Here is a 24,417-nt window from a genome sequence, read left to right as displayed (position 1 = left end):
TACAATCAGTTTGTTAAAGTTTGAAATAGGATATTTACATAGAAATTTTCACAAGATACTTATTAATTACAAGAGGGAAAATAGTAACTTTGCAGGGGAAAAGAATTTGACAGACACTACCTTAACCAAGTTAACAATACCAGTTACAGGACAAATAGATGTCATGTGGATTTTCATGTGATGTATTGTGGACAGAACATCACTTCTAAGTTGTTCCTGCCAAAAATGTAGTCAAAACCTAATCAGAAAGAAACATTAGACAAAGTCAAATTGAGAGACATATGACAATATAAATGGCCTGTATTCTGCACAAGTACCAAGGTCCTGAAAAACAAAAACTGAGGAAATGGTTCAGATTAAAGAGGATGCCTTTGGCGATGTTTCTAGGAAGAAGTTGCTGTGGCTGAAGTCGAAGAGTTTGCTGCCTGTGTTCTCCTCTAGGATTTTGATGGACTCCTGTCTCACCTTTAGGTCATTCAACCATTTTGAGTCTATTTTTGTGTGTGGTGTAAGGAAATGGTCCAGTTTCATTCTTCTGCATGTGGCTGTCCAATTTTCCCAACACCATTTGTTGAAGAGAGTGTCTTTTTTCCATTGGACATTCTTTCCTGCTTTGTCAAAGATTAGTTGACTGTAGAATTGAGGGTCCATTTCTGGGTTCTCTATTCTGTTCCATTGAATTATTTGTTTTTGTGCCAGTACCATACTGTCTTGATGATGACAGCTTTGTAATAGAGCTTGAAGTCCGGAATTGGGATGCCACCAGCTTTGCTTTTCTTTTTCAACATTCCTCTGGCTATTCAGGGTCTTATCTGGTTCCATACAAATTTTAGGATTATTTGTTCCATTTCTTTGAAAAAAGTTGATGGTATTTTGATAGGTATTGCATTAAATGTGTAGCATTGACATCTTCACAATATTTGTTCTTCCAGTCCATGAGCATGGAACATTTTTCCATTTCTTTGTGTCTTCCTCAATTTCGTTCATGAGTATTTTATAGTTTTCTGAGTACAGATTCTTTGCCTCTTTGGTTAGATTTATTCCTAGGTATCTTATGGTTTTGGGTGCGATTGTAAATGGGACCGACTCCTTAATTTCTCTTCACCACTCCAGCAACCCTCAGTTTGTTTCCTGAGATTAAGAATTCCTCATATCCGTGAGATCATATATATGTCTTTCTCTGATTGACTTATTTCGCTTAGCATAATACCCTCTAGTTCCATCCACATCGTTGCAAATGGCAAGATTTCGGGGGTTTTTTTTATGGCTGCGTAATATTCCATTGTATATATACACCACATCTTCTTTATCCATTCATCTGTTGATGGACGTCTTGGCTCTTTCCATAGTTTGCCTATTGTGGACATTGCTGCTATAAACATTGGGGTGCATGTGCCCCTTCGGATCACTACATTTGTATCTTTGGGGTAAATACCCAGTAGTGCAATTGCTGGGTTTGTAGGGTAGCTCTATTTTCAAGTTTTTGAGGAACCTGCATACTGTTTTCCAGAGTGGCTGCACCAGCTTGCATTCCCACCAACAGTGTAGGAGGGTTCCCCTTTCTCGGCATCCCCACCAACATCTGTCGTTTCCTGACTTGTTAATTTTAGCCATTCTGACTGGTGTGAGGTGGTATCTCATTGAGGTTTTGATTTGGATTTCCCTGATGCCGAGTGATGTTGAGCACTTTTTCATGTGTCTGTTGGCCATTTGGATGTCTTCTTTGGAAAAATGTCTGTTCATGTCTTCTGCCCATTTCTTGATTGGATTATTTGTTCTTTGGGTGTTGAGTTTGGTAAGTTTTTTGTAGAGTTTGGATACTAGCCCTTTATCTGATATGTCATTTGCAAATATCTTCTCCCATTCTTTCGGTTTTCTTTTGGTTTTGTTGACTGTTTCCTTTGCTATGCAAAAGCTTTTTATCCTAATGAAGTCCCAATAGTTCATTTTTGCCCTTGCTTCCCTCGCCATATGCAAACAATGAATCATGGAACACTACATCAAAAACTAATGATGTATGGTGATTAACATAACATAATAAAATAAAATTAAAAGAGGATGCAGTTTTCAGAAAGTAACATCTAATTCTGGATTGGATCCTGTACTAGGGGGAAAAAAAGGAAATTAGTGGGATAATTGAGAAATTTGAATAATGTTTGTAGATTAGATGATAGTACTATATACTTGTGTTCTGATTTTGATAATTTTGTTTGTTCTTGTTTTTAAGAAAATATTTAGGGGCAAAGGGACCTTGTAACCTCTTCCTTAGTCCAAAGGATTCAGAAAAAAAAATTGTGTGTGTGTTTTATTTAGGGAAGACAAACATGGTAAAATGTTAACAGGTGGGGAGTTTGGTTGAAGATATATCAAAAATGTGTTTTTTGAAAATTTTCTGTAAATTTGAAGTTATTGCAAAATACGGGGATGACAAAACAGTTTATAAGAATATAAAGTTAATTTTATATTATTAATCTCCTATAAGTTGCTAGCAGTAAACCAGTGTTTAAAAATAGACTAAGTGCTATAGATAAAATGAGAAAGATTTCATTTATGAAAGTTGAAAGTGAAATATTAATATTCTAGTTTTCAATGTAATCTCTTTGGTGTCATCATTGAAATATAAGTGTGTTCTTGTACACATTTTTCTAGTTACTGAAAAAGCTCTTTTAGACCTATGGTAAATTGGAGGAATAGAGAGGGTGTTTTTATAAATTGAGTCCCTTCCTCCACTAACTCCTTCCTTCATCTTGAATGCCTTCTTATTGATAACTTAGAAGAAATATTTTTGAATAAGCATTTTTGGAAAGGACAGCAGGGACTGGCATACTCTTTTTACTGATAGTGAACTATCTTTTTTTTTTTAAGATTTTATTTATTTGAGGGGGGGGGAGAGAGAGAGAGCATGAGCAGGGGGAAGGGGGAAAGGGAGAGGCAGACTCCTGGCTGAGCAGGGAGCCTGATGTGGGGCTCAATCCCGTGACCCTGGGATCATGACCTAAGCCAAAGGCTGATGCTTAACTGAGTGAGACATCCAGGCATCCCTAGTTTTTGTTTTAAAGAATTTTCTCCAGTCATGCTTAATGGATATTCTGAAGCAGCATTACTTGTCTCAATTTTAATACTGTCTTGTTCATAGCTCACTTAATTTAAAAGCCTTTGAGTAGAGTAAGAATTATTCTCGGAAGAAATGCTTTGTTGATTGTCATTTTCTTCCTCTTCTTAGTACTAGAAGTAATGGAAAAACATTTCTGACTTAACCTTTGCTAAATTCAGAATTTTAAGTGCAGAAAGTACATCTAAGTGCATCTCAAGACATAAATGATTTCAAAAATTTCATACATTTATCAATAGTAATAATAAAACTATTATTAAATAGTTTTAATAATGGCATTCTTATATTCATTATATTCTTAAAATGGCATGATACAATGCCAGGATTCTGAGAAACAGTATTGTAATCAGTAATAGAAGTTTAAAACTTTTTAATGACAAATATTATGTAAACAAAGTTAACATGTAAGTGGGGAATTTGAGAAAGTATTTGTAAAACATAGTTAACATATCTGTCTAAGGAGCTTTTACTTAGATAAGTAAAAAAATCACAGAACATGAAAATGGTCAAAAGATGGGAAGTTATAGAGAAACCAAATCCCAAATGACAACAAATATAAGAAAAAGATATCTAACCACTACTAGTTAGGAGGTATATATTTAAGAAATGAGATTTTTATTTTACATCTATCATACTAGCAAAACAGTTGTAACATTTATATGAAAAAGTACCTTAGTATACCATTTGACTTAGAGGCATATCCACAAGGTGTGGGTGAATGAGTAAAATAAAATAAAGAGTATTGATAGAGTCCCTATTTTGTCAAATGCTGCCAAATCCATTATGTATGTATACATGTATATGTGAATATGGTTATATGATCTTGCACAAAAGTGTGGGAATGAAAAATACTAAGTTGAAAACACTGGTAAAGGGGTTTATGTTGGTGCAGGTAGGGAGGCAACCATAAAACACTATTTCCATATATATGCATTTATATAAAATTATCTATTTGTGTATTTATATTGTGAGGATATTTTAAAAGATTAAATAATGATAAGAGATTTATTTTCACAAGGTGAGGAAAGGAACCAGTAGGCACATGTAGTGTGAAGAGTGTTCCACAAGGAGGGAAAATAGCAAAGTTCCTAAAGAAGAAAGTAGCTGGTGGTTAAGGAAGACACACACATGCACATATAAGTACACACACAAACACAGCAGTGAGGCTTAATGGATGTAAAGGAGAGTGAAGGGAAATAACTTCAGACAGAGAGTTTGAGGCCATATAATTTATTTTGTTTACTTAATGAGTTAGTTGGGATATTACTTTCAGTGCAGTAAAAAGCTCTAAACTTCTACTTAAACAATTTGATTTATGTTTCAAAAATATCACTTGGTTATCCAAACGATACAAGCATAGTCATTTGAAGGGGCACATGCACTTCAATGAGTGAAGAAAGGACATGAGAATAGACAGTAACGAAGTGGTGAGGTAAATGGATTGGAGGACTGGATAAAGGTTAAAAAATTTCTGGAGAGATAATACAAAATAGGAGAGCTGGATAGGCAAAATGGAATACATGAAATTGAGATTTTGGAGGTGATGTGATTATTGGTGATGGCAGAGTTAAAGGTGTGACAGTAGGAGTAGGTGTTTGACATGTGGTGGAAGTGGATCATTTGGAGGTTGGGGGAGGTTTTTGCAATGATTTTTTTTTTTTTAACTCAGATACTGAAGTCACCAGAGATAAGAGTAAGGATAGAAAGAGAAGTACCAGCTGAGAGTTATCAGTACATGAGGGGGTCACTTGGTGCCCATCACAAGGAGAATTATTGGGTGGTATAAATTTCATGGTGTGACCTTCAAAATACCTGGGGCTTTGAAGGGGAAGGAAGGAAAAATAACTTGTAAGATAGAAGAGAGAGCAAAAAGGACTTACTTATCTTCCAGGTTCTTGACCATAGTGGATGTAATATTTTAAAACAAACCAACAAAAATTGGTCTCTATTTGAAAGGACTTCAGGTGACAGGTTTCAGTTGGAAGCGAAGAAATATTCAAAGAAGAATTTGAGGACATTGGGGAATTTGTTGACCCTACACTGAATTTTAAACTGGATGATAAGGGGCCAGTGGTCAACTGTGTCCTCTGGTTCTTTGCCTTCTGCAGCAGATTGGCAGCCAGGGATAAAGGAAAACCTCCTCAGGGGAGTGCTTTATCAGGAGTTATAAGTTAAATGTAGGACTGTAGTCTTGTGGCAGATGGGGGGAGTAAGAGGCTCATGTGGAACATGAGGCTAGGAACCTTTTTCAACTTTGGAATCTGACACAGAATTAAAAGAGGACTCATCTTTAGATAGCTTATATTCAAGTACTACTAATGCTTTTACTAAAAATACACCCTTTTTTTTCTTTGATTGTCTAGGTTACTTTTACAAAGAGAAAGTTTGGATTAATGAAGAAAGCCTATGAACTTAGTGTGCTCTGTGACTGTGAAATAGCACTCATCATTTTCAACAGCTCTAACAAACTGTTTCAGTATGCCAGCACTGACATGGACAAAGTTCTTCTCAAGTATACAGAGTATAATGAACCTCATGAAAGCAGAACCAACTCGGATATTGTTGAGGTAACACATATATTCTAGTAATGCCTGAATTGAAGATATAATTAAATTTTCCACTTAATAACTTTTAAAAGTGTCAGATTGCTTCACATCCAAATTATAAATCAGTTATATATATTTATAAAATACACAAAAATATATTTTTATATACATATGTAAAATTTATTTTTTTTTCTCCGAATCATTTCTTGGGATGATCTGATTATTGCTATAATAATATATACATATATATTTTTTTCTCTGAATCATTTGTTAGAAGGATCTGATTATTGCTATGTAATGACCCACTTATGCTATAAACATACCCTGTTTGAGACAAAAACAACTAGACTGTTGTACTGTGTACAGCAGTATAATACATTTTACCTATGATTATTTTGTATGAGTTTTAAAGTTAACATAAGAAGCTATATCACTTGGAATAGTATGAAGTTACAGTTTTAATATGTCTTAATCATTTCATTATGTCAGTGACTACCCACAATTTTAACACTAGTGGAAGAAAATGACATAAATAATATTTCTGTTTTGTGACTAGTACTTTAGTTGTTGGCGGGGGGAGAGATTCTCCATTTTTTTTTTTCCCTTATCTGCTGTCCTACAGTATTTCTAATAATTCTGCCAACCTAATTAAAGTGAAAATAAAAAGAATTTTTTGGAATTATTTCCATGTTACTCAGAAATAGTGTTTTAAAACAAAACCTTCAAAAAGGAGAATCTGTATGCTTTCCCCTTTCTCTTCTGTAAAATATTTTTATAAAAGATAATTTTCCATTCATATTTCTAAAGGCATTTTAAATTAGTTTAATACTTTTGTCTTTTTGTTTACATTTAGAGATTTTGTATCATTTTTATTCAAAAGAGGGAACTTTTCCCCCACTACTTCAAAAGTTATATACTTTGGTTTAGTTTTTGTAATATTAGAAAACTATTTCAGTAAATTAGGGATTTCCTTGGTGAAAATACTAAAACCATGTGGAACGATGCAGAACTAACTACAAAGGAAGAAATGAAGTCCTAATGTATTTGAGTAATTCGAGTAATTAAAATTAAGATAAAGATTCTTTAACTATTTTATTGTGTAGGAATCTAATTTACCTGCCTCCACTGATTAAATGCATTTAAAATTTCCCCTATACCTATTACTCTACTGCAACCATTCCTTTTTGGACAGTAATTGATTTAGTTTGTTACTGCAAAAAAAAAAAAAAATCTACATATAATTAAAAAAACACTTATGTTACTTTTTAGCAGTTAATCAGTTGTTTGCAGTGAGAAGTAAAAGCATCTTATAATTACAGCTATAACTCATCTCTGTTGCTTGTTCCCCACAGTTTTATTTAAATGGTTCATTGCTATGAACAGCCCCTGAAATGTGTATGAAGCTTTTGATTTTGCTTTTGTTGATCACTTCAGTTAAACAACATGGTTACATCTTAGCCAAACCCCTTAATGCAGTTATGATTATATCAGTTTTAAGTTACTTTATATTATTTAGCATTTGTGGCATATCTTATCACTTATGTGCAATACAAATTAGACTCTTTCCCTATTATACCATAATGCATTTTGAATCGTGATTTTATAAATTATGGGATCATTATTTGGGTAGTCTTTATCAGAGCCTTCATAACTGGATTCCCTTGTAATGGAGAAGGATCCCTGGTGGGTTTAATTCAAAATGACATCTTATTTTAAAAATCTCTGTATCTTATCAAACGCTCCACTGCCTAAGTCAAAGAAATAGAGTTGACTTTAATAATGCCAACAAATAGATATTCAAGCTAGTTTCGTTGTAGAAGGCAGCCACCTCCTTAACCCTAACTACTCTGCTCTTTCATTGCAGCAGTTGTTGTTCTTGGCCCCTGGAAGTTGAGGGTGCTTCGCACAGCCTAAAGCTTACTTCCTTAGAGAATATGAAGAATATAGTCTGATTTAATCCTCACAGAATTTCCAAACTACCTCAGTCTTCATCTCTGTTGTGGTCAGCAATCAAAGTGTAAGAGAGTAAATCCCAAACATGTTTTAGCAGTCTCCTATATTACAGTTTACTTCAGTGTGAAGGAAAACTTTTGCAGGTCAATTATCAATTGGGATTTTGATGTTTTCTTTTTAATTGAATTTCTTAGATACAAGTGAACATGAATATTATCAATAGTTCTTTATGGAGTTCTGAATTATATAAATACAATTTATAGAAGACACATTGGCTTGTAAGGGATCAGTTTGTTGGTAGGATAAATTATAAGGCTGAATTTACCTTGTATGTTAAGCTTCCTGAATTAATCTTCATTATAAAACAATAGTGGTTATCCTAGATATTCTTTCTTCCACATATGAAAGTAATGCAATTGCAGCCTCACTAGTGGTGTGCACATATCCGAGTTCCTTTTATCAGTGGTGGTCATGGCTTATATGGTGCAGCTACAAAGATTGTTGTGAACCAAAGTAAGATTCTAGGACAAGAGTAATGACAAATACATATAGACCTTCCTATGGGCCAGGCGCTTCCAAGTGTTTTTACAAATATCTCATTTAAAGAATGAGAATACCATTATAAGTATTTTTTCATATAGTTTCCTTTCAAATAGTTGTAGTAATCGGAAGCATACTTTTTGTCCATTTGTTTATTTAACAGAAATATTTGAGGGGCTCCTGTGTACTATGGACTCTGCAAAGTGATGTTATTTAGCGATTTTCTAATTCAGGCCCCAAGACTCTTCTTTCTACTCATAGTTTCGTAAACCAGTGAGATACACTTGTATTAACTGAAGATTTTATATCTGTGAACTTTTAATAAGTTGGCATAACATTCTGGATGGGCTGAAAAAGCCATCTCCTGGGACTGAGTTCATCAGCAGTAAATGGAAGCATAAACAACTATAAGTGACCCATGTTAGAGTGTTTCCTAATATAATATGGTCCACAGTGAGACTAACTGAAAACTTTGAGAACAACCTTCATAAGGCCTCTAACCCGAATTCACCTATTTCCTATTGCAAGTTAGTCTTTAAGATCAGTAGGATTTTACTTTCCCCCATGTTACTGAAAAGCCACACCTGCAAGGATGTGCATGTATTAGGCCTATGGAATTAGATCTAGTATGTTTTCTGGGAACACAGTGGAATAAGTATATTAAAAGTAGTTGGTATTTGAATTTTATGATGATAAGCTCACATTTTATCTGTCTTTTGATTTTAACCTCGAGTATTAGAAACCCATCTACAGAATGGTGTTCTGTCTTTGCTGTCCCTTGTTTCACATTACTTATATTTTAAAACTAGTTTCTTAAAATTTTAATTTTAACAATTATAGTTGATAAAAAATTACTTCTATATGGCTTTTTAAAAAATCAACAGCATTCACATATTTTAAATTGCATTTAGATATTTTGAAGTCTGTAGTGTCCTGTGGGACATGTATATCTTCTATATTGAGAAAGCTAAATAAATGAAAATGGAAACTTACACATTAGTAAATTAGGAGAGTGTCATTAAGATAAACTTTATAAGAGACTTCATAACTGGATTTCTTTATAATGGAGAGTATTGCTGCTGTGTTAATGGCATCTTATTTGAAAATGCTTATACACTGCTTTTTAGGAGTTTATTCCTTACAAAAGATGAATTTTACTACTTTATTTCCTATATTTCATTAGGAGACATTCTATAAAGAATGTCATCAGAGATATACATTATATCTTTCCATGTTATTAAGCATTAATGCAAAAATATGTGGCTAACTTTTTGTGTGGTAATTTAATTGAAATGTACAAAGACAATGTTATAACCCCCATATCTCTTTTCAGTAAATTAAGATTTAAAAGCTTGTGAACTGTAGTATGCAATTTTATAAGAACACTGGATTTATCTTAGAGTATTAGAAACTAGTAATGAAACTCACCAGTTGGTCACCATTATTCATATATGTGTGTGTATATATACTTTGTGTTTATGATAAACAAAAGCCTAGGACCAATAGAAGGGTTCTGCATCAAAATAAAAATTATGCTAAAGCCATGAAGTGAGGATTTTAGCAGCTGTTACTCAACAAATCCCTGAGATTACTTTTGTATCCACTTTTCTCTTTCTTTCACTTTGCAGGAATATTTGAAATATTATATATTCCTGTGTATAATATTTTAAAAATAGTTATGACTTGGTGATATTGGAGAATATTCAGCAAATAGCTTATGTGGTGATTCATATCACTGTGCTGTTATTTAAGAATGTAAGAGACCGTGGCCATTTATTTCTTTAGTTGATATCTTATAAACTGTTCCCAGATAGAAGTATCTTCCTCATGACAGGAATACTATAGTACTTAAAAAAAAAATTCGTCTTGCATTATCTCGTTTGAGCTTCATATCCAAGGTAAGCTTTTTCAGAAGTGGAGATTGAGACTCCATTAAATTACTTGCCCAGAGTCATGTAGCAATTTAGTGGCAGAAGTAGGATTAGAACCTGGCTCTTTGACATTATAACTTCCCATTGCTCCCCAGTTTATTGAATCCATTGGAGCTCCAGAACATTTCACTAGAAATGGATAAGGATTTTGTATATAAGTCAGTGATATATAACATGTAGCAAACTTGAATGAGTTTTCCTCAATAATTAACGGAAAATGAGTGGGGGTAATTGCAATAAGAATAATAGATGACATTTATCTAGTTGCTAACATAACCTGGTACTGTTCCAAGGGCTTTTATTTATTTTATCTGATTGAACCCTCTTATTGTCCCCATTTCACAGATGAGGAATTTGAGACACAGTGATAAATGAAGTAAGATGACAATCATTTGGATTCTAAAGGAAGAGAAAATCTGCTTTTTTTGAGTCTTAATTATTCCTGCCTACTTTCAGATTACAAAGGAATTTAGAAATGATCAATATCTTAAAAGAGAGGAAGATGGGATCAGTATATGATGCATCTACCAATTAATAAATAAAAACAGCTCACAGTGAAAGTTGACCCTGGCAGGAGTACATTATTTTAAAATCCATGGCTCTCAGAGTGTGGTACCCTGACCCTGGACCAGCAGCAGCAGTGTCACCAGAGAACTTGTTAGAAATCTAAGCTCGTGGGCCCCACATCAGACCTACTGAAGCAAAAACTCCTGAGGGGAGGTCTGAGCAATATTGTATGAACTCGAATTAACTTGTCCTAAGTGCAGTGAGACTCAAAACTTTGAGTTAACATGCAGTCTCTGGGCAGTGGTCACCCAGCTTCTTAAATATTTTTATTCCCAAGAACATTCTCTGAAATAATTTTAAGCAGTGAGTAAGCACAAAGTGTAACTTTTAAGACCTTCTAAGAAGCAATCCAAAATAGCATGCCGATTTTGGTGTGAACTCCAAACTAGGGGACATGTTACTGATGGGTTACCTTTCAATTCACTACTACATGGTTATAAGTGCTCCTTTGGATGTATTTATGGGGTCTGGTGGGGATGTGTGGGCAATGGATTACAGTTCCTCAGTTGAGCAAAACAGAAAGATAAGTGACTTTTGTCTCCTGAGATCATCTAGTACTGACCTTGTAGAATCGGAGGCATGATTATGCTTCAGTTTTCTGACAGTATTATAATGTTCTCAGAGAGCCTTTTTGAGCCAATCAGTTTTTTTTTTTTTTCTTCTCCCCATGTTACAGATGAGGAATGGAACAGACAGGGAGTATTTAAGAGGCTTGCCTAATGTTTTACAGGGCTGCAGTGGAGCGGCAGGGAAAGGGGAAAAATAATGAGACATCTGAAGACAAGACAAAGCTTCCCTCCACCTCCAGCCCCCTGCCCTGCTCTTTTATTCCTAACAGAGCCTGGCGCAGCAGGACGGTGATTCACAGGGTGAGGCACACAATCCTCATGGCCCTCCTCCTCTTCTCACTTGTCCTGCACCATCACCTCACACGGCAATCACCGTAGCTCTTGCGATTTCAGTTTGACTCTTTTTGTTTTTACTATGTATTTAAATATTATTATTTATCATACAATTGTTGGTTTTCATGTATGTGCTTTTTAAGGAACTGTGCATCTCTGCGTGTGATTTTTATTTTCTTGAGGTCAGATTTTTCTCCCATCAGAGATTGATGTTTTTGATATATAAATGGGAGTTCATGCAGAAAGGGATGAGATCTATCACTTTATAATATGGCTTACATTTCTCTAATGCATTTCTCGTGTTCATCAGTGAATACCTATATATCCTTTTTATGTCCCTTTGTGTTAGGGATTGAGTGTTTTAGTAGTTACAGTCAGGTAAGTTGTTCTTTTTCCTCTGGAAGTTCTTTGCTACATTAGCCAAATTTTTGGCCAGTGAGAAAAGGGGTACAGAGGATTGGGGGAGTGGTCAGAGAAAATTTCCTTTAGAGGTGACACCATCATCTTAGTCCTTTAAAGGACAGGGTTGGAGAGGGAAAGGGGTAGAAGAAAGGTGTTCTAGCTCAAAGGGGCAGCTTATGTGGAAATTAGGAAATGAGACATAATACAATTATTTTATGGAGTTAACTTCAGACAAGTATAGCTGTAGTAGTATAGTGTGAAGAGTGGAAATAGCCAAGACCTGGGAAGTAAACCAGATCCCAGAGAGGTGTCTAAGGCCCTTGACTTTCTCCTGAAGGCTTGGGTAGCTATTGAAAGAGCTGTGTCTAGGTTTTACTGACTCTCTTGCACTTCCCAGGCAATACATTGTGTTCAAATCACACTGTAATTTTTATTTTTGAAAGGGGTTTAAAAGAAGGGAGGAGGAAAAGGGTGAAAATGTTGAATATAATACATTATTTTTACATTTTTAATTGTACTGATAGTTATCATACCATGTACAGGGCATTGTGCTAGACACTGGGAATAACTGGCCTTATTTCTGCTGTTTTCCTAAAAAGATGATGTGTTGGCTGTTTTATTATCTTACTACAGAAGTTCCTTTGTTGGATACATTTCAGTATAGATTCAAGACACCTAGAATCACAAGATTTTGATGTTTCCCATCAAATAGTAATCATTCAGCATATACATACTATATTACTATTAGAGCTACAAGCTTGAAGTTATTTTTGTAGCTTGGTTTTGAGAGAAACTCAAGGGATCTAGAGTCTAAAGAAAGAGAGGTATCTTCTTAGCGTAGATTGGTCATAACCCTACTTTTAAATTTAAAATACACAATCAGTGCTTGGACCTGTAAACCATTCCAAATGGTAGTATGAACTTTTTATATTTTGGAAAATAATTTATAATTTTGTAGGTTTTGTTTGGTGGGTTGATTTGTGAATCAAATCAGTTTTTGATATGTGCTTTGATACTTGTGTATACTAAGGATATTCTATGAAAAATCATGTGTAGGCACACTGATGTGTGATTATATTTCTTTACTCAAAGAATATTTTCTATAAGTTCTCATTTTAATTGGCAGTAAAAGATCAGAAGGTATACTTTTAAGATTGTTTTTTAAATTGTTAGTGATTCTTGAAACTTGGTAAATAAGCTACAAGTTTGAGTCTTAGAGAATAAACCAAAGCTTGAATTCATATTAGAATTTACCTTTTATAATTCAACAGGGAATATTATTCTCTCATGCTTTGTTTTTATAGGAATTTTCTTTTCATATAACTGCTTTGTTATTTTGTGGTAATTTCTGGGCTTGAGTTGTTATTTCCAAAGTCTCTTGAAAACCTCAAAAATGTTTATATTCTGCAAAAAAGCTTAGAAATAGTAACTAGTATTGTACGGGAATTAAAAAAAATCAGCTTGCTTTTTCATGCTACCAGTGTTCATATAGGATTGTTTCATTGTATGATATAATTAAGATGTTTTTAGTGCTATTTTCCATATTTGTTATAGTTGAATTAAGTTTTTAAAAATTGTTGTTACTTTGGGGTATAAAAAATTCTATCAGTTATGTTCTGTAGGACAGCAGAAAGTAAGGGTTTTAGGTGAGGATTTAGGCATTTTGTGAAAGGTGTTAATTCTCAAATTCTATTATTTGATACTTCACTTGTTGTGATCCAAAGTAAATTTCTATATTTAGTATTTATAATTAGCATTTCTTTGCTATACTAATCCATTATTTATTGAATATTTATGGTACCTGTTTAATAGGAAAAGAGAACAGTATTAAAGTTCTAAATCTTGTGGGTTTTAAGGATCAATTAAAATAATGTATGCATAAGCATTTTTTAAAAGGATTTTTTATTTTTAAGTTATCTCTGTACCCAGTATGGGGCTCAAACTCACAAGCTGGAGATCAAGAGTTGCATGCTTTACCGACCAACTCAGCCAGCCAGGCACCCTGTGAAAGCATTTTGAAAACTATTTTATATTAGGTTGTTTCTAATTCCAAGTAACAAAGACCTGACTGAAACTCGCCTTTAAAATAGGGGTAGGTGTTATATCACATAACAAAAAAACACAGCAGTGTGGTAGAGATTAGGCTCTGCTCTGTTGAATTGGGCTCCAGGTTTCTGCCTTTTCTCAGGCATCAGCTTTGTCCTGATGCTGGCTACTGCATGTTGACAGTGGCAGCTCCCGACCTTACATCTGCACATGGCGTCATCTGTAGCAGCACTATCCAGTAGAACTCTTCATGGTAATGGAAGTGTTCTCTGTTTGTGCTGTTCAGTATGGTAGCCATTAGTCATATGTAGCTGTTGAGCACTTGAAATATAAATAGTACAATTGAGAAACTGTATTTTTAACTTTAAGTAAACACATGTGGCTAGTGGCTACCATATTGTTAAGCACCAATGTAAAGCATCAGAGATTAGTTGTGTCCTAGAGTTTTCACCAAATATTCTAAAATTAACTCTGTTATGCTGGCTTAGATAACATGCTTCCACACTCCTCCCTGCAGTGCGCTAATCATGATGGTGAGGAGAAGATGGAAAGTGCTGATTGGCTTATTCTAGCTAGATACTCTACCTCTGAGATGTACTATAAAGCTACCTTAATCCAGAAAGTTTGTATTTGCATAGGTGGGGATAGACCTGTAGCTCAGTGGAACAGGACACAGAGCTCAGAAATAGACCCATACATTCATGGTTAATTGATGTTTGACAAAAGGGCTAAGGTAAGTCAGTGAGAAAAGGAAAGTCTTTTCAATAAATGGTGCTAGAAACACTGGATATACATATCATACAGAAAAAATAAATCTTATTACTACACATCATACACATTTCTGTGGAATAAAGAGTTTGTATAGGTGAATAATTAAGGTAAGGAACAGACAGATTGGGTGTAGTTGATAGAGTGCCTTGAATATCAGTCTGTGGTGTTTGACATTTGTCTTAACGGGCATTGGGCAGCCTTTAGAGGTGTTTAAAGTTTAGGTAGTCAAATAATTGTTACAAGAATACTAATCTGACAGCAGATTATCAGCGTTTTAAAAGAAGATTGTAACTTTTAAAAATAGACTAAAGATCTCATCTTTTAATTACGACAGGTCTTTAGTAATACTGAGATTTTATGAAGAAGAATGCTATTCCACTTAGTTTGAATGGGGAAGGGTGATTAAAGTGGAGGTTTAGACTGCGTTCTAAAGATTATGATATATTGACATGTCATGCTTTTTCTTAATTGATCTATAAAAAATTTAAGAGAGCATCATTTGTAGAAAAGGAAATGTTTAGAATTCAACCATGATGTGAATGTGATCAAGTATTATTTTATAAATAATCTTTATAATATCTCCTTTAACGTAACAATTTGAAGTATTTTTACTTAAAATCATTATTATTTATTATGAAAAAGTGACCAAAATTATTGTTAAAAGGAGTTTATGTATTATAAGAAGGTTTGGAAAACCCTGATCCAGTTCTTACTTCATGTAAATGGTAAGAAAGCAGGAGCCCAAACAAAGCAAAGGACTGGTCCAGTATCTTAGGAGTACACAATGACAAACCAAGACTTAAATAATGTTTTCTTGAAGACCCTGGGTCTATCTCAGAAAGACTGTGGAACTTTTGAGGCAAAGTCTTTGCTAAAGAACATCGATATTCTTCCCAGTGGATTCCCAAAGATCAGCACACAGCTTAATGACCTATAAAATTGAACTGAAAGCAGTGTTGCTTACTTCAGTTAATTTGTACTCTTAAAACTTCATCAGGGGCACCTGGGTGGCTCAGTCGGTTGGGCGTCCATCTTGATTTTGAGTCAGGTCATGGTCTCAGGGTCACAGGATCGAGCCCTGTGTCGGATGCTGTGCTCAGTGTGGAGTCTTGCTTGAGATTCTTTCACCCTTTCCCTCTGCCCTCCCCCCAGCTCACGCACGCACTCTCTCTGTGTCTCAAATAAATCTTAAAAACAAAACCAAAAACCAAAAAACAAAACAGCTTCATCAAATGTTACCCAAAGCTATTAAGGACAAAAGCATAGAGTGTGTTTAAATGGAAATAAAACTCAAGAATGAAGGAATGAAGGGATGTGATTCTCTATACTCTTATAACCCTGGAAATACTGCCTTTATTGCTGTATTGCCCCATCTTCCACATTGACTCCCAGTATGTATTACTTCCAACCTTTAGAGAAGTAAACAGACTTAAAAAGAAAAACGTACAGGTGCTTCTGCTGTAATGCAGTTTATGCATTCCTGAAAAATCTCATAAACTCCAAAACCTGTGCAACTTTGTGTTCTGAGAAACACAAACTAAAAATTAATTAGTAATTAAAAAGAGCTTGCACTGCTCAGTGAGGCAACTTAGTGTGTGTAGTTAGTGGCTACCACAGTGGGTATTATAAATGCACAGAATTAATTACCTGAGTAGAAATGTTGACAACATTTAATTAGAATGGAGATAGTGGGTCTTAGGACAGTGCAGATGGCAGTGTAGCAATAAGCAATAGAAGCTGGGAGAGGTTGCCATTAAAGTGAGCATGGGAAATATTACAGCCTTCGACAAGGCTGGGAATACTTCTCTGAAGCGCTCGTTTTCAGTTTTCTTTTTTCTTTCCTCTTTTTAAATGCTCCTGCTGTTAGGAGGTCTTTCTCCTCTCCTGCTAAAGGTTCTAATTCTGTTTCCACTTTTCTGGCTCCCCTTGCCTAGGAAAAATCCCCAGTGAACCAGAGTGACTTCTTGATTATACTGACACCATTCCCTATTTACCAGTTTCATAGCACCTAATTTACATTCCAAAACACAGTATAGTAGAGCAGACTGTATTGTTTAATCATAGAAAGTGTTTTTTTTTTTAAAGCACATTCATCAGCTTATGTTAATCTGAATAAGTGGCTGCTATATAAAAGAAGATTATTCAGTGGGGGGAGGTTGTATTATTTTGCTGGTTTCTTTTAAGGTATAAAAGCTGTTTTCATAGATTCTGTTGGCTTTTGTTTCATATAGTTCTGTTCACTGGTAATCTTAATATACCTGGATATAGGACTCAATAGGTACGAATTCCAGTGTGATTATTCATAATCATGGTAAAGATTTCCAGCGTTTTCTGCAACCTGCATGAAGTGCTTTCACACTACCTGGTATCTTTATAAATCATTGCCCCCAGTATCTTTCACTATCATGTGAAATGGAAGGATTGAATGTTCAGTGAGGCAACATAGTGTAGCTGGTGGCTACCACAAGGGGTATTATAGACATACTTGAGATGAACTATAATTCACCATTTAAAATTATACAATTTTTAATATATTCAAAAGTTTGTACAACTATGAACACTAATTCCAGAACATTTTCATCAACCATTAACAGTCATTTCCCCCTTACCTCCTCATCCTGGCAAACACTAACCTTTTTTCTGTGTCTATGGATTTGCCTGTTCTGGATATTTCATATAAATATTCTCTTTTGTGTCTGGCTTCTTCCATTTAGCATAATACTTTCAAGGTTCATCCATATTGTAGCATGTATCAGTATATTATTCCATGGCAAAATGATATGCCATTGTATGGATACACCACATTTTGTTTATCCATTCATCAGTTGATGGACATTGGGTTATTTCGACTTTTTGATTGTTACAAAAATGTGGCTATGAAATTTGTGTACAAGTTTTTGTATGGACATGTTTTCATTTCTCTTAGTTATCTACCTAAGGGTGGAGTTTGCCAGGTTGTATGATAGCTCTGTGTTGAACTTTTTGAAGAACTTGACAGTGGAATTCTGTGGAAAATGTGAGATTCTTTTCCACATTTAGCTTAAAGAAAAAGCAAATACAACATCAGAAAACTTTGTGGATGTCATTAGAAAATATTTGATTAATTTTTTCCTAACAACATTTTTTTTTTTTAATTTCTGTAATGTTGGGTCAGGTTATCTGGACCAACTCTTCAGCTGAAGACAACTAAAAATACTATCTAAATTGTACAGAAACTTCCTTATAGCATTAAAGAGCTGTTAAGGAACATGCCAGACCAAAATCTAAGAAAAGGTAAGAACCTAAGAGGTAAAGAAGTATTTAAAGTTCTGGCTACCCTGAGTCATTTGCTCACTGGGATAAAACAGTTGAAAATTGAGCTTCAGGTTTTGATGAATCCAGAGGCAAAGAGCAACTCATTACTTGTAGGTTTCTGAGTCTAATGGATTGCTTCCCATATCAAATTGGGACCTTGGGAAGAGGAAAAAATCTTTTCCCTACTTGTAAAAGATTGCAAGGAGAGATCTATTATACTGAACAGATGGGGGAAAGAGAAAAATAAGAAAAGTAGGAAAGAGAACCTGTCTTTGAGAGGTTGTAAAACAAGTACCAGCATTGTGTGGAATCACTCATTGTCCAAAGTCATTTAACACAGGAAGTACAGGAAAACTTTTGCCTCAGGTACCTGGAAGAGGCAAATTGATACACTTTTTGAAGAAAGGCACCTTATTTCAAGGCATCAAAAAATCTCTTTCAAATAATCTTTTAAAACCAGAGAGCGTCCATCATACAAAGATGACCAACCATAAAAGAAAACAAGGCACCATAAGCAAAATGCAGAAGAAATAGAAACCGACTTCTAAATGCTTCAGATACTCATTATTATACATAGATTATAAACAGTTTCACTCTGTTTTAATAAACAAGCTTGAAAGTATCTGCAAGAAACAGGAAATTAGAAGTGATACAGCAGAATTGAATGAAATACTTAGAGCAATGAAAAAAAAAACACAATAACCAAAATAAAGAACTTAGTAAACATGTTGGAAGTATATTTGACATAGCTGAAGAATTTGTGAACTGAAGTTATCTGGAGGCTCAGCACAAAGAGATGAAAAAGTGTAAAATACAAGAGGTTGAGGAAAGGGAAGATTGGTTGAAAATTCTAGCCTAAATTTTTCTTGGCATTCTAGAAGGAGGGGAAGAGAGGATGAATATGAATGGGGGCAGATGCAGAATTTGAAGAGATAATGACAATTTTCCAGGATTGATTTAAGACACAGTGAAACTACAGAAAACAAAAGACAGAAAAATTTAAACAGAGGAGATAATCTTCAAAGGAGTACTGACTCTAAATAGCAGCAAATGAAAATCTGTAGTCAATGAAATGATATCCTAAATGGGTTGAGAAGATAGAAGTTGGAATCCAACTTAGAATTCTGTACCCAGAGAAAATATATTCAAGAATGAAGACAGGATGCCTGACTTAGGTGCCTGGGAAACCCCATTGCTCCCTTTCTCCTGGCTGGCAGTGTGGAGGCCACATTATGGCTGGAGTCACTGTAAAAGACATGAACTAGCAGGAGTTCATCAGAGCTCTGGCAGTCTTCCTAAAAAAGTCTGAGGAGCTGAAAGTCCCTAAATGGGTGGACACTATAGCATAAAGAGCTTGCTTGCTCCTTGTGATGAGAACTGTTTTTTTTTTTTTTTTTTTTTAAGATTTTATTTGTCAGAGAGAGAGCACAAGCAGGGGGAGTGTCAGTCAGAGGGAGAAGCAGACTCCCCGCTGAGCAAGGAGCCCGATGTGGGACTTGATCCCAGGACCCCGGGATCATGACCCGAGCCGAAGGCAGATGCTTAACTGACTGAGCCACCCAGGCATTCCTGATGAGAACTGGTTCTGCACACGGGCTGCTTCCACAGCACAGCACCTGTACCTGCAGGGCATTGCTGGGGTCAGCTCCATAACCAAGATCTATGGGGGATGTCAGAGAAATGGGGTCATGCCCAGCCACTTAAACAGAGGCTCCAGGAGTGTGACCCACAGATCTTCCAAGGCTCAGGGGCTGAGAACAATGGAAAAGGACCAAGATAGGGGCTGCAAACTGACACCAGAGACAGAAAAATCTGGAATCACCAGACAGGTGTCAGCTTCCACCCAGAAGCATTAGAACAGATGCTGGGTTAATAAATTGGCTCGTTCATTTAAAAACAACAACAACAACAACAACCGTGTATCAGTTTTGTTTTTGTTTTTTTATTATTATTATGCTAATCACCATACATCATTAGCTTTTGATGTAGTGTTCCATGATTCATTGTTTGCGTAAAACACCCAGTGCTCCATGGAGAACGTGCCTTCTTTAATACCCATCACCAAGCTAACCCATCCTCCCACCCCCTCTCCTCTAGAACCCTCAGTTTGTTTTTCAGAGTGCATCCGTCTCTCATTGTTCATCTCCCCCTCCGATTTCCCCCCCTTCATTCTTCCCCTCCTGCTATCTTTTTTTTTTAAATATAATGTATTATTTGTTTCAGAGGTGCAGATCTGTGATTGAACAGTCTTCCACAATTCACAGCTCTCACCATAGCACATACCCTCCCCAGTGTCTTATCACCCAGCCACCCCACCCCTCCCACCCCCACTGGAGCAACCCTCAGTTTGTTTCCTGAGATTAAGAATTCCTCATATCAGTGAGGTCATATGATACATGTCTTTCTCTGATTGACTTATTTCACTCAGCGTAACACCCTCCAGTTCCATCCACGTCATTGCAAATGGGAAGATCTCATTCCTTTTGATGGCTGCATAATATTCCATGGTATATATATATATACCACATCTTCTTTATCCATTCATCTGTCGATGGACATCTTGGCTCTTTCCACAGTTTGGCTATTGTGGACATTGCTGCTATAAACATCGGGGTGCACATGCCCCTTCAGATCCCTACATTTGTATCTTTGTGGTAAATACCCAGTAGTGCAATTGCTGGATCGTATGGTAGCTCTATTCTCAACTTTTTGAGGAACCTCCATATTGTTTTCCAGAGTGGCTGCACCAGCTTGCATTCCCACCAACAGTGTAGGAGGGTTCCCCTTTCTCCACATCCCTGCCAACATCTGTCGTTTCCTGACTTGTTAGTTTTAGCCATTCTGACTGGTGTGAGGTGGTATCTCATGGAGGTTTAGATTTGGATTTCCCTGATGCCGAGCGATGTGGAGCACTTTTTCATGTGTCTGTTGGCCATTTGGATGTCTTCTTTGAAAAGATGTCTGTTCATGTCTTCTGCCCATTTCTTGATTGCATTATTTGTTCTTTGGGTGTGGACTTTAAGAAGTTCATTATAGATTTTGGATATTAGCCTTTATCTGATATGTCATTTGCAAATATCTTCTCCCATTCTGTCGGTTGTCTTTTGGTTTTGTTGACTGTTTCCTTTGCTATGCAAAAGCTTTTTATTTTGATGAAATCCCAATAGTTCATTTTTGCCCTTGCTTCCCTTGCCTTTGGCGATGTTTCTAGGAAGAAGTTGCTGCGGCTGAAGTCGAAGAGGTTGCTGCCTGTGTTCTCCTTTAGGATTCTGATGGACTCCTGTCTCACATTTAGGTCTTTCAACCATTTGGAGTCTGTTTTTGTGTGTAGTGTAAGGAAATGGTCCAGTTTCATTCTTCTGCATGTGGCCGTCCAATTTTCCCAACACCATTTGTTGAAGAGACTGTCTTTTTTCCACTGGACATTCTTTCCTGCTTTGTCGAAGATGAGTTGACCATAGAGTTGAGGGTCCATTTCTGGGCTCTCTATTCTGTTCCACTGATCTGTGTGTCTGTTTTTGTGCCAGTACCATACTGTCTTGATGATGACAGCTTTGTAATAGAGCTGGAAGTCTGGAATTGTGATGCCGCCAGCTTTGCTTTTCTTTTTCAACATTCCTCTGGCTATTCAGGGTCTTTCCTAGTTCCATACAAATTTTAGGATTATTTGTTCCAGTTCTTGAAAAAAGTGGATGGTATTTTGATGGGGATTGTATTGAATGTGTAGATTGCTCTAGGTATCACTGACATCTTCACAATATTTGTTCTTCCAATCCATGAGCATGGAACGTTTTTCCATTTCTTTGTGTCTTCCTCAATTTCTTCCATGAGTATTTTATAGTTTTCTGAGTACAGATCCTTTGCCTCTTTGGTTAGATTTATTCCTAGGTAGCTTATGGTTTTGGGTGCAATTGTAAATGGGATCGACTCCTTACTTTATCTCTCTTCTGTCTTGTTGTTGGTGTATAGGAATGCCACTGATTTCTGGGCATTGATTATATATCCTGCCACTTTACTGAATTCCTGTATGAGTTCTAGCAGTTTTGGGGTGGAGTCTTTTGGGTTTTCCACATAAAGTATCATATCATCTGCAAAGAGTGAGAGTTTGACTTCTTTGCCGATTCAGATGCCTTTAATTTCTTTTTGTTGTCTGATTGCTGTGGCTAGGACTTCTAATACTGTGTTCACTAGCAGTGGTGATAGTGGACATCCCTGCCACGTTCCTGACCTCTCAGTTTTTCCTCATTGAGAATGATGTTCGCTGTGGGTTTTTCATTGATGGCTTTTATGATATTGAGGTATGTACCCTCTATCCCTGTACTCTGAAGAGTTTTGATCAAGAAAGGATGCTGTACTTTGTCAAATGGTTTTTCTGCATCTACTGAGAGGATCATATGGTTCTTGTTCTTTCTTTTATTAATGTATCACATTGATTTATTTGTGGATGTTGAACCAGCCTTGCAGTCCAGGGATAAATCCCACTTGGGCATGGTGAATAATCCTTTTAATGTACTGTTGGATCCTACTGGGTAGTATTTTGGTGAGAATTTCTGCATCCATGTTCATCAAGGATATTGGTCTGTAATTCTCCTTTTTGATGGGGTCTTTGGTTTGGGGATCAAGGTAATGGTGGCCTCATAAAACGAGTTTGGAAGTTTTCCTTTCATTTCTATTTTTTGGAACAGTTTCAAAAGGATAGGTATTAATTCTTCTTTAAATGTTTGGTAGAATTTCCCTGGGAAGCCATCTGGCCCTAGCCTTTTGTTTGTTGGGAGATTTCTGATGACTGCTTCAATTTCCTTAGTGGTTATAGGTCTGTTCAGGTTTTCTGTTTCATACTGGTTCAGTTTTGGTAGCTGATACATCTCTAGGAATGCATCCATTTCTTCCAGGTTATCTAATTTGCTGGCATATAGTTGCTCATAATATGTTCTTATAATTGTTTGTATTTCTTTGGTGTTGGTTGTGATCTCTCCTCTTTCTTTCATGATTTTGTTGATTTGGGTCATTTCTCTTTTCTTTTTGATAAGTCTGGCCAGGGGTTTATCAATCTTGTTAATTCTTTCAAAGAACCAGCTCCTAGTTTCGTTGATCTCTTCTACTGTTCTTTTGGTTTCTAGTTCATTGATTTCTGCTCTGATCTTTATTATTTCCCTTCTCCTGCTGGGTTTCGGCTGTATTTGCTGTTCTTTCTCTAGCTCCTTTAGGTGTAGGGTTAGGTTGTGTATTGGAGACCTTTCTTGTTTCTTGAGAAAGACTTGTATTGCTATATACTTTCCTCTTAGGACTGCCATTGCTGTATCCCAAAGATTTTGGACAGTTGTGTTTTCATTTTCATTTGTTTCCATAAATTTTTTAAATTCCTGTTTACCTTCCTGGTTGACCCATTCATTCTTTAGTAGGATGCTCTTTAGCCTCCATGTATTTGAGTTCCTTCCGACTTTCCTCTTGTGATTGAGTTCTGGTTTCAAAGCATTGTGGTCTGAAAATATGCAGGGAATGATCCCAGTCTTTTGGTACTGGTTGAGACCTGATTTATGACCTAGGATGTGATCAATTCTGGAGAATGTTCCATGGGCACTCGAGAAGAATGTGTATTCTGTTGCTTTGGGATGGAATGTTCTGAATATATCTTTGAAGTCCATTTGGTCCAGTGTGTCATTTAAAGTCTTTATTTCCTTGTTGATCTTTTGCTTAGATGATCTGTCCATTTCAGTCAGTGGGCTGTTAAGTCCCCCACTATTATTGTATTGTTGTCAGTGTGTTTCTTTGCTTTTGTTATTAATTGCCTTATATAATTGGCTGCTCCCATTTTAGGGGCATAGATATTTACAGTTGTTAGATCTTCTTGTTGGAGAGACGCTTTAAGTAGGATATAGTGTCCTTCCTCATCTCTTATTACAGTGTTTGGTTTAAAATCTAATTTTTCTGATATAAGGATTGCCACCCCAGCTTTCTTTTGGTGTCCATTAGCATGGTAAATGGTTTTCCACCCCCTCACTTTCAATGTGGGGGTGTCTTTGGGTCTAAAATGAGTCTCTTGCAGACAGCATATCGATGGGTCTTGTTTTTTTAATCCAATGTGATAGCCTGTGTCTTGATTGGAGCATTTAGCCCATTTACATTCAGGATAACTATTGAAAGGTATGAATTTAGTGACATTGTATTGCCTGTAAGGTGACTGTTACTGTGTATTGTCTGTGTTCCTTTCTGGTGTATGCTGCTTTTAGGCTCTCTCTTTGCTTAGAGGACCCCTTTCAAGATTTCTTGTAGGGCTGGTTTTGTGTTTGCAAATTCCTTTAGTTTTTGTTTGTTCTGGAAGCTTTTTCTCTCTCCTTCTATTTTCAATGACA

General features: G+C 36.0%; 1 protein-coding gene and 1 pseudogene across 9 annotated transcripts in view; both read left to right on the top strand.

Annotated features, from left to right (window-relative positions):
• The window catches only part of MEF2A (myocyte enhancer factor 2A), a 172,383-nt gene that overhangs the window by 100,376 nt on the left and 47,590 nt on the right, over positions 1–24,417 (top strand). For all 9 annotated transcript variants that reach the window (XM_027569123.2, XM_027569121.2, XM_027569119.2 and 6 more), the window contains one exon: positions 5,476–5,679. In XM_027569123.2, the coding sequence (XP_027424924.1) occupies positions 5,476–5,679 (204 nt within the window). The remainder of the gene's footprint in view (positions 1–5,475; positions 5,680–24,417) is intronic.
• Positions 19,174–19,920, top strand: LOC113908743 (annotated as a pseudogene).

Source organism: Zalophus californianus, chromosome 6 (assembly GCF_009762305.2).
Source record: "Zalophus californianus isolate mZalCal1 chromosome 6, mZalCal1.pri.v2, whole genome shotgun sequence".
Taxonomy (NCBI): domain Eukaryota; kingdom Metazoa; phylum Chordata; class Mammalia; order Carnivora; family Otariidae; genus Zalophus; species Zalophus californianus.
Note: the sequence above shows the minus strand (reverse complement) of the source record. Positions and strands in the feature narration are given on the sequence as shown.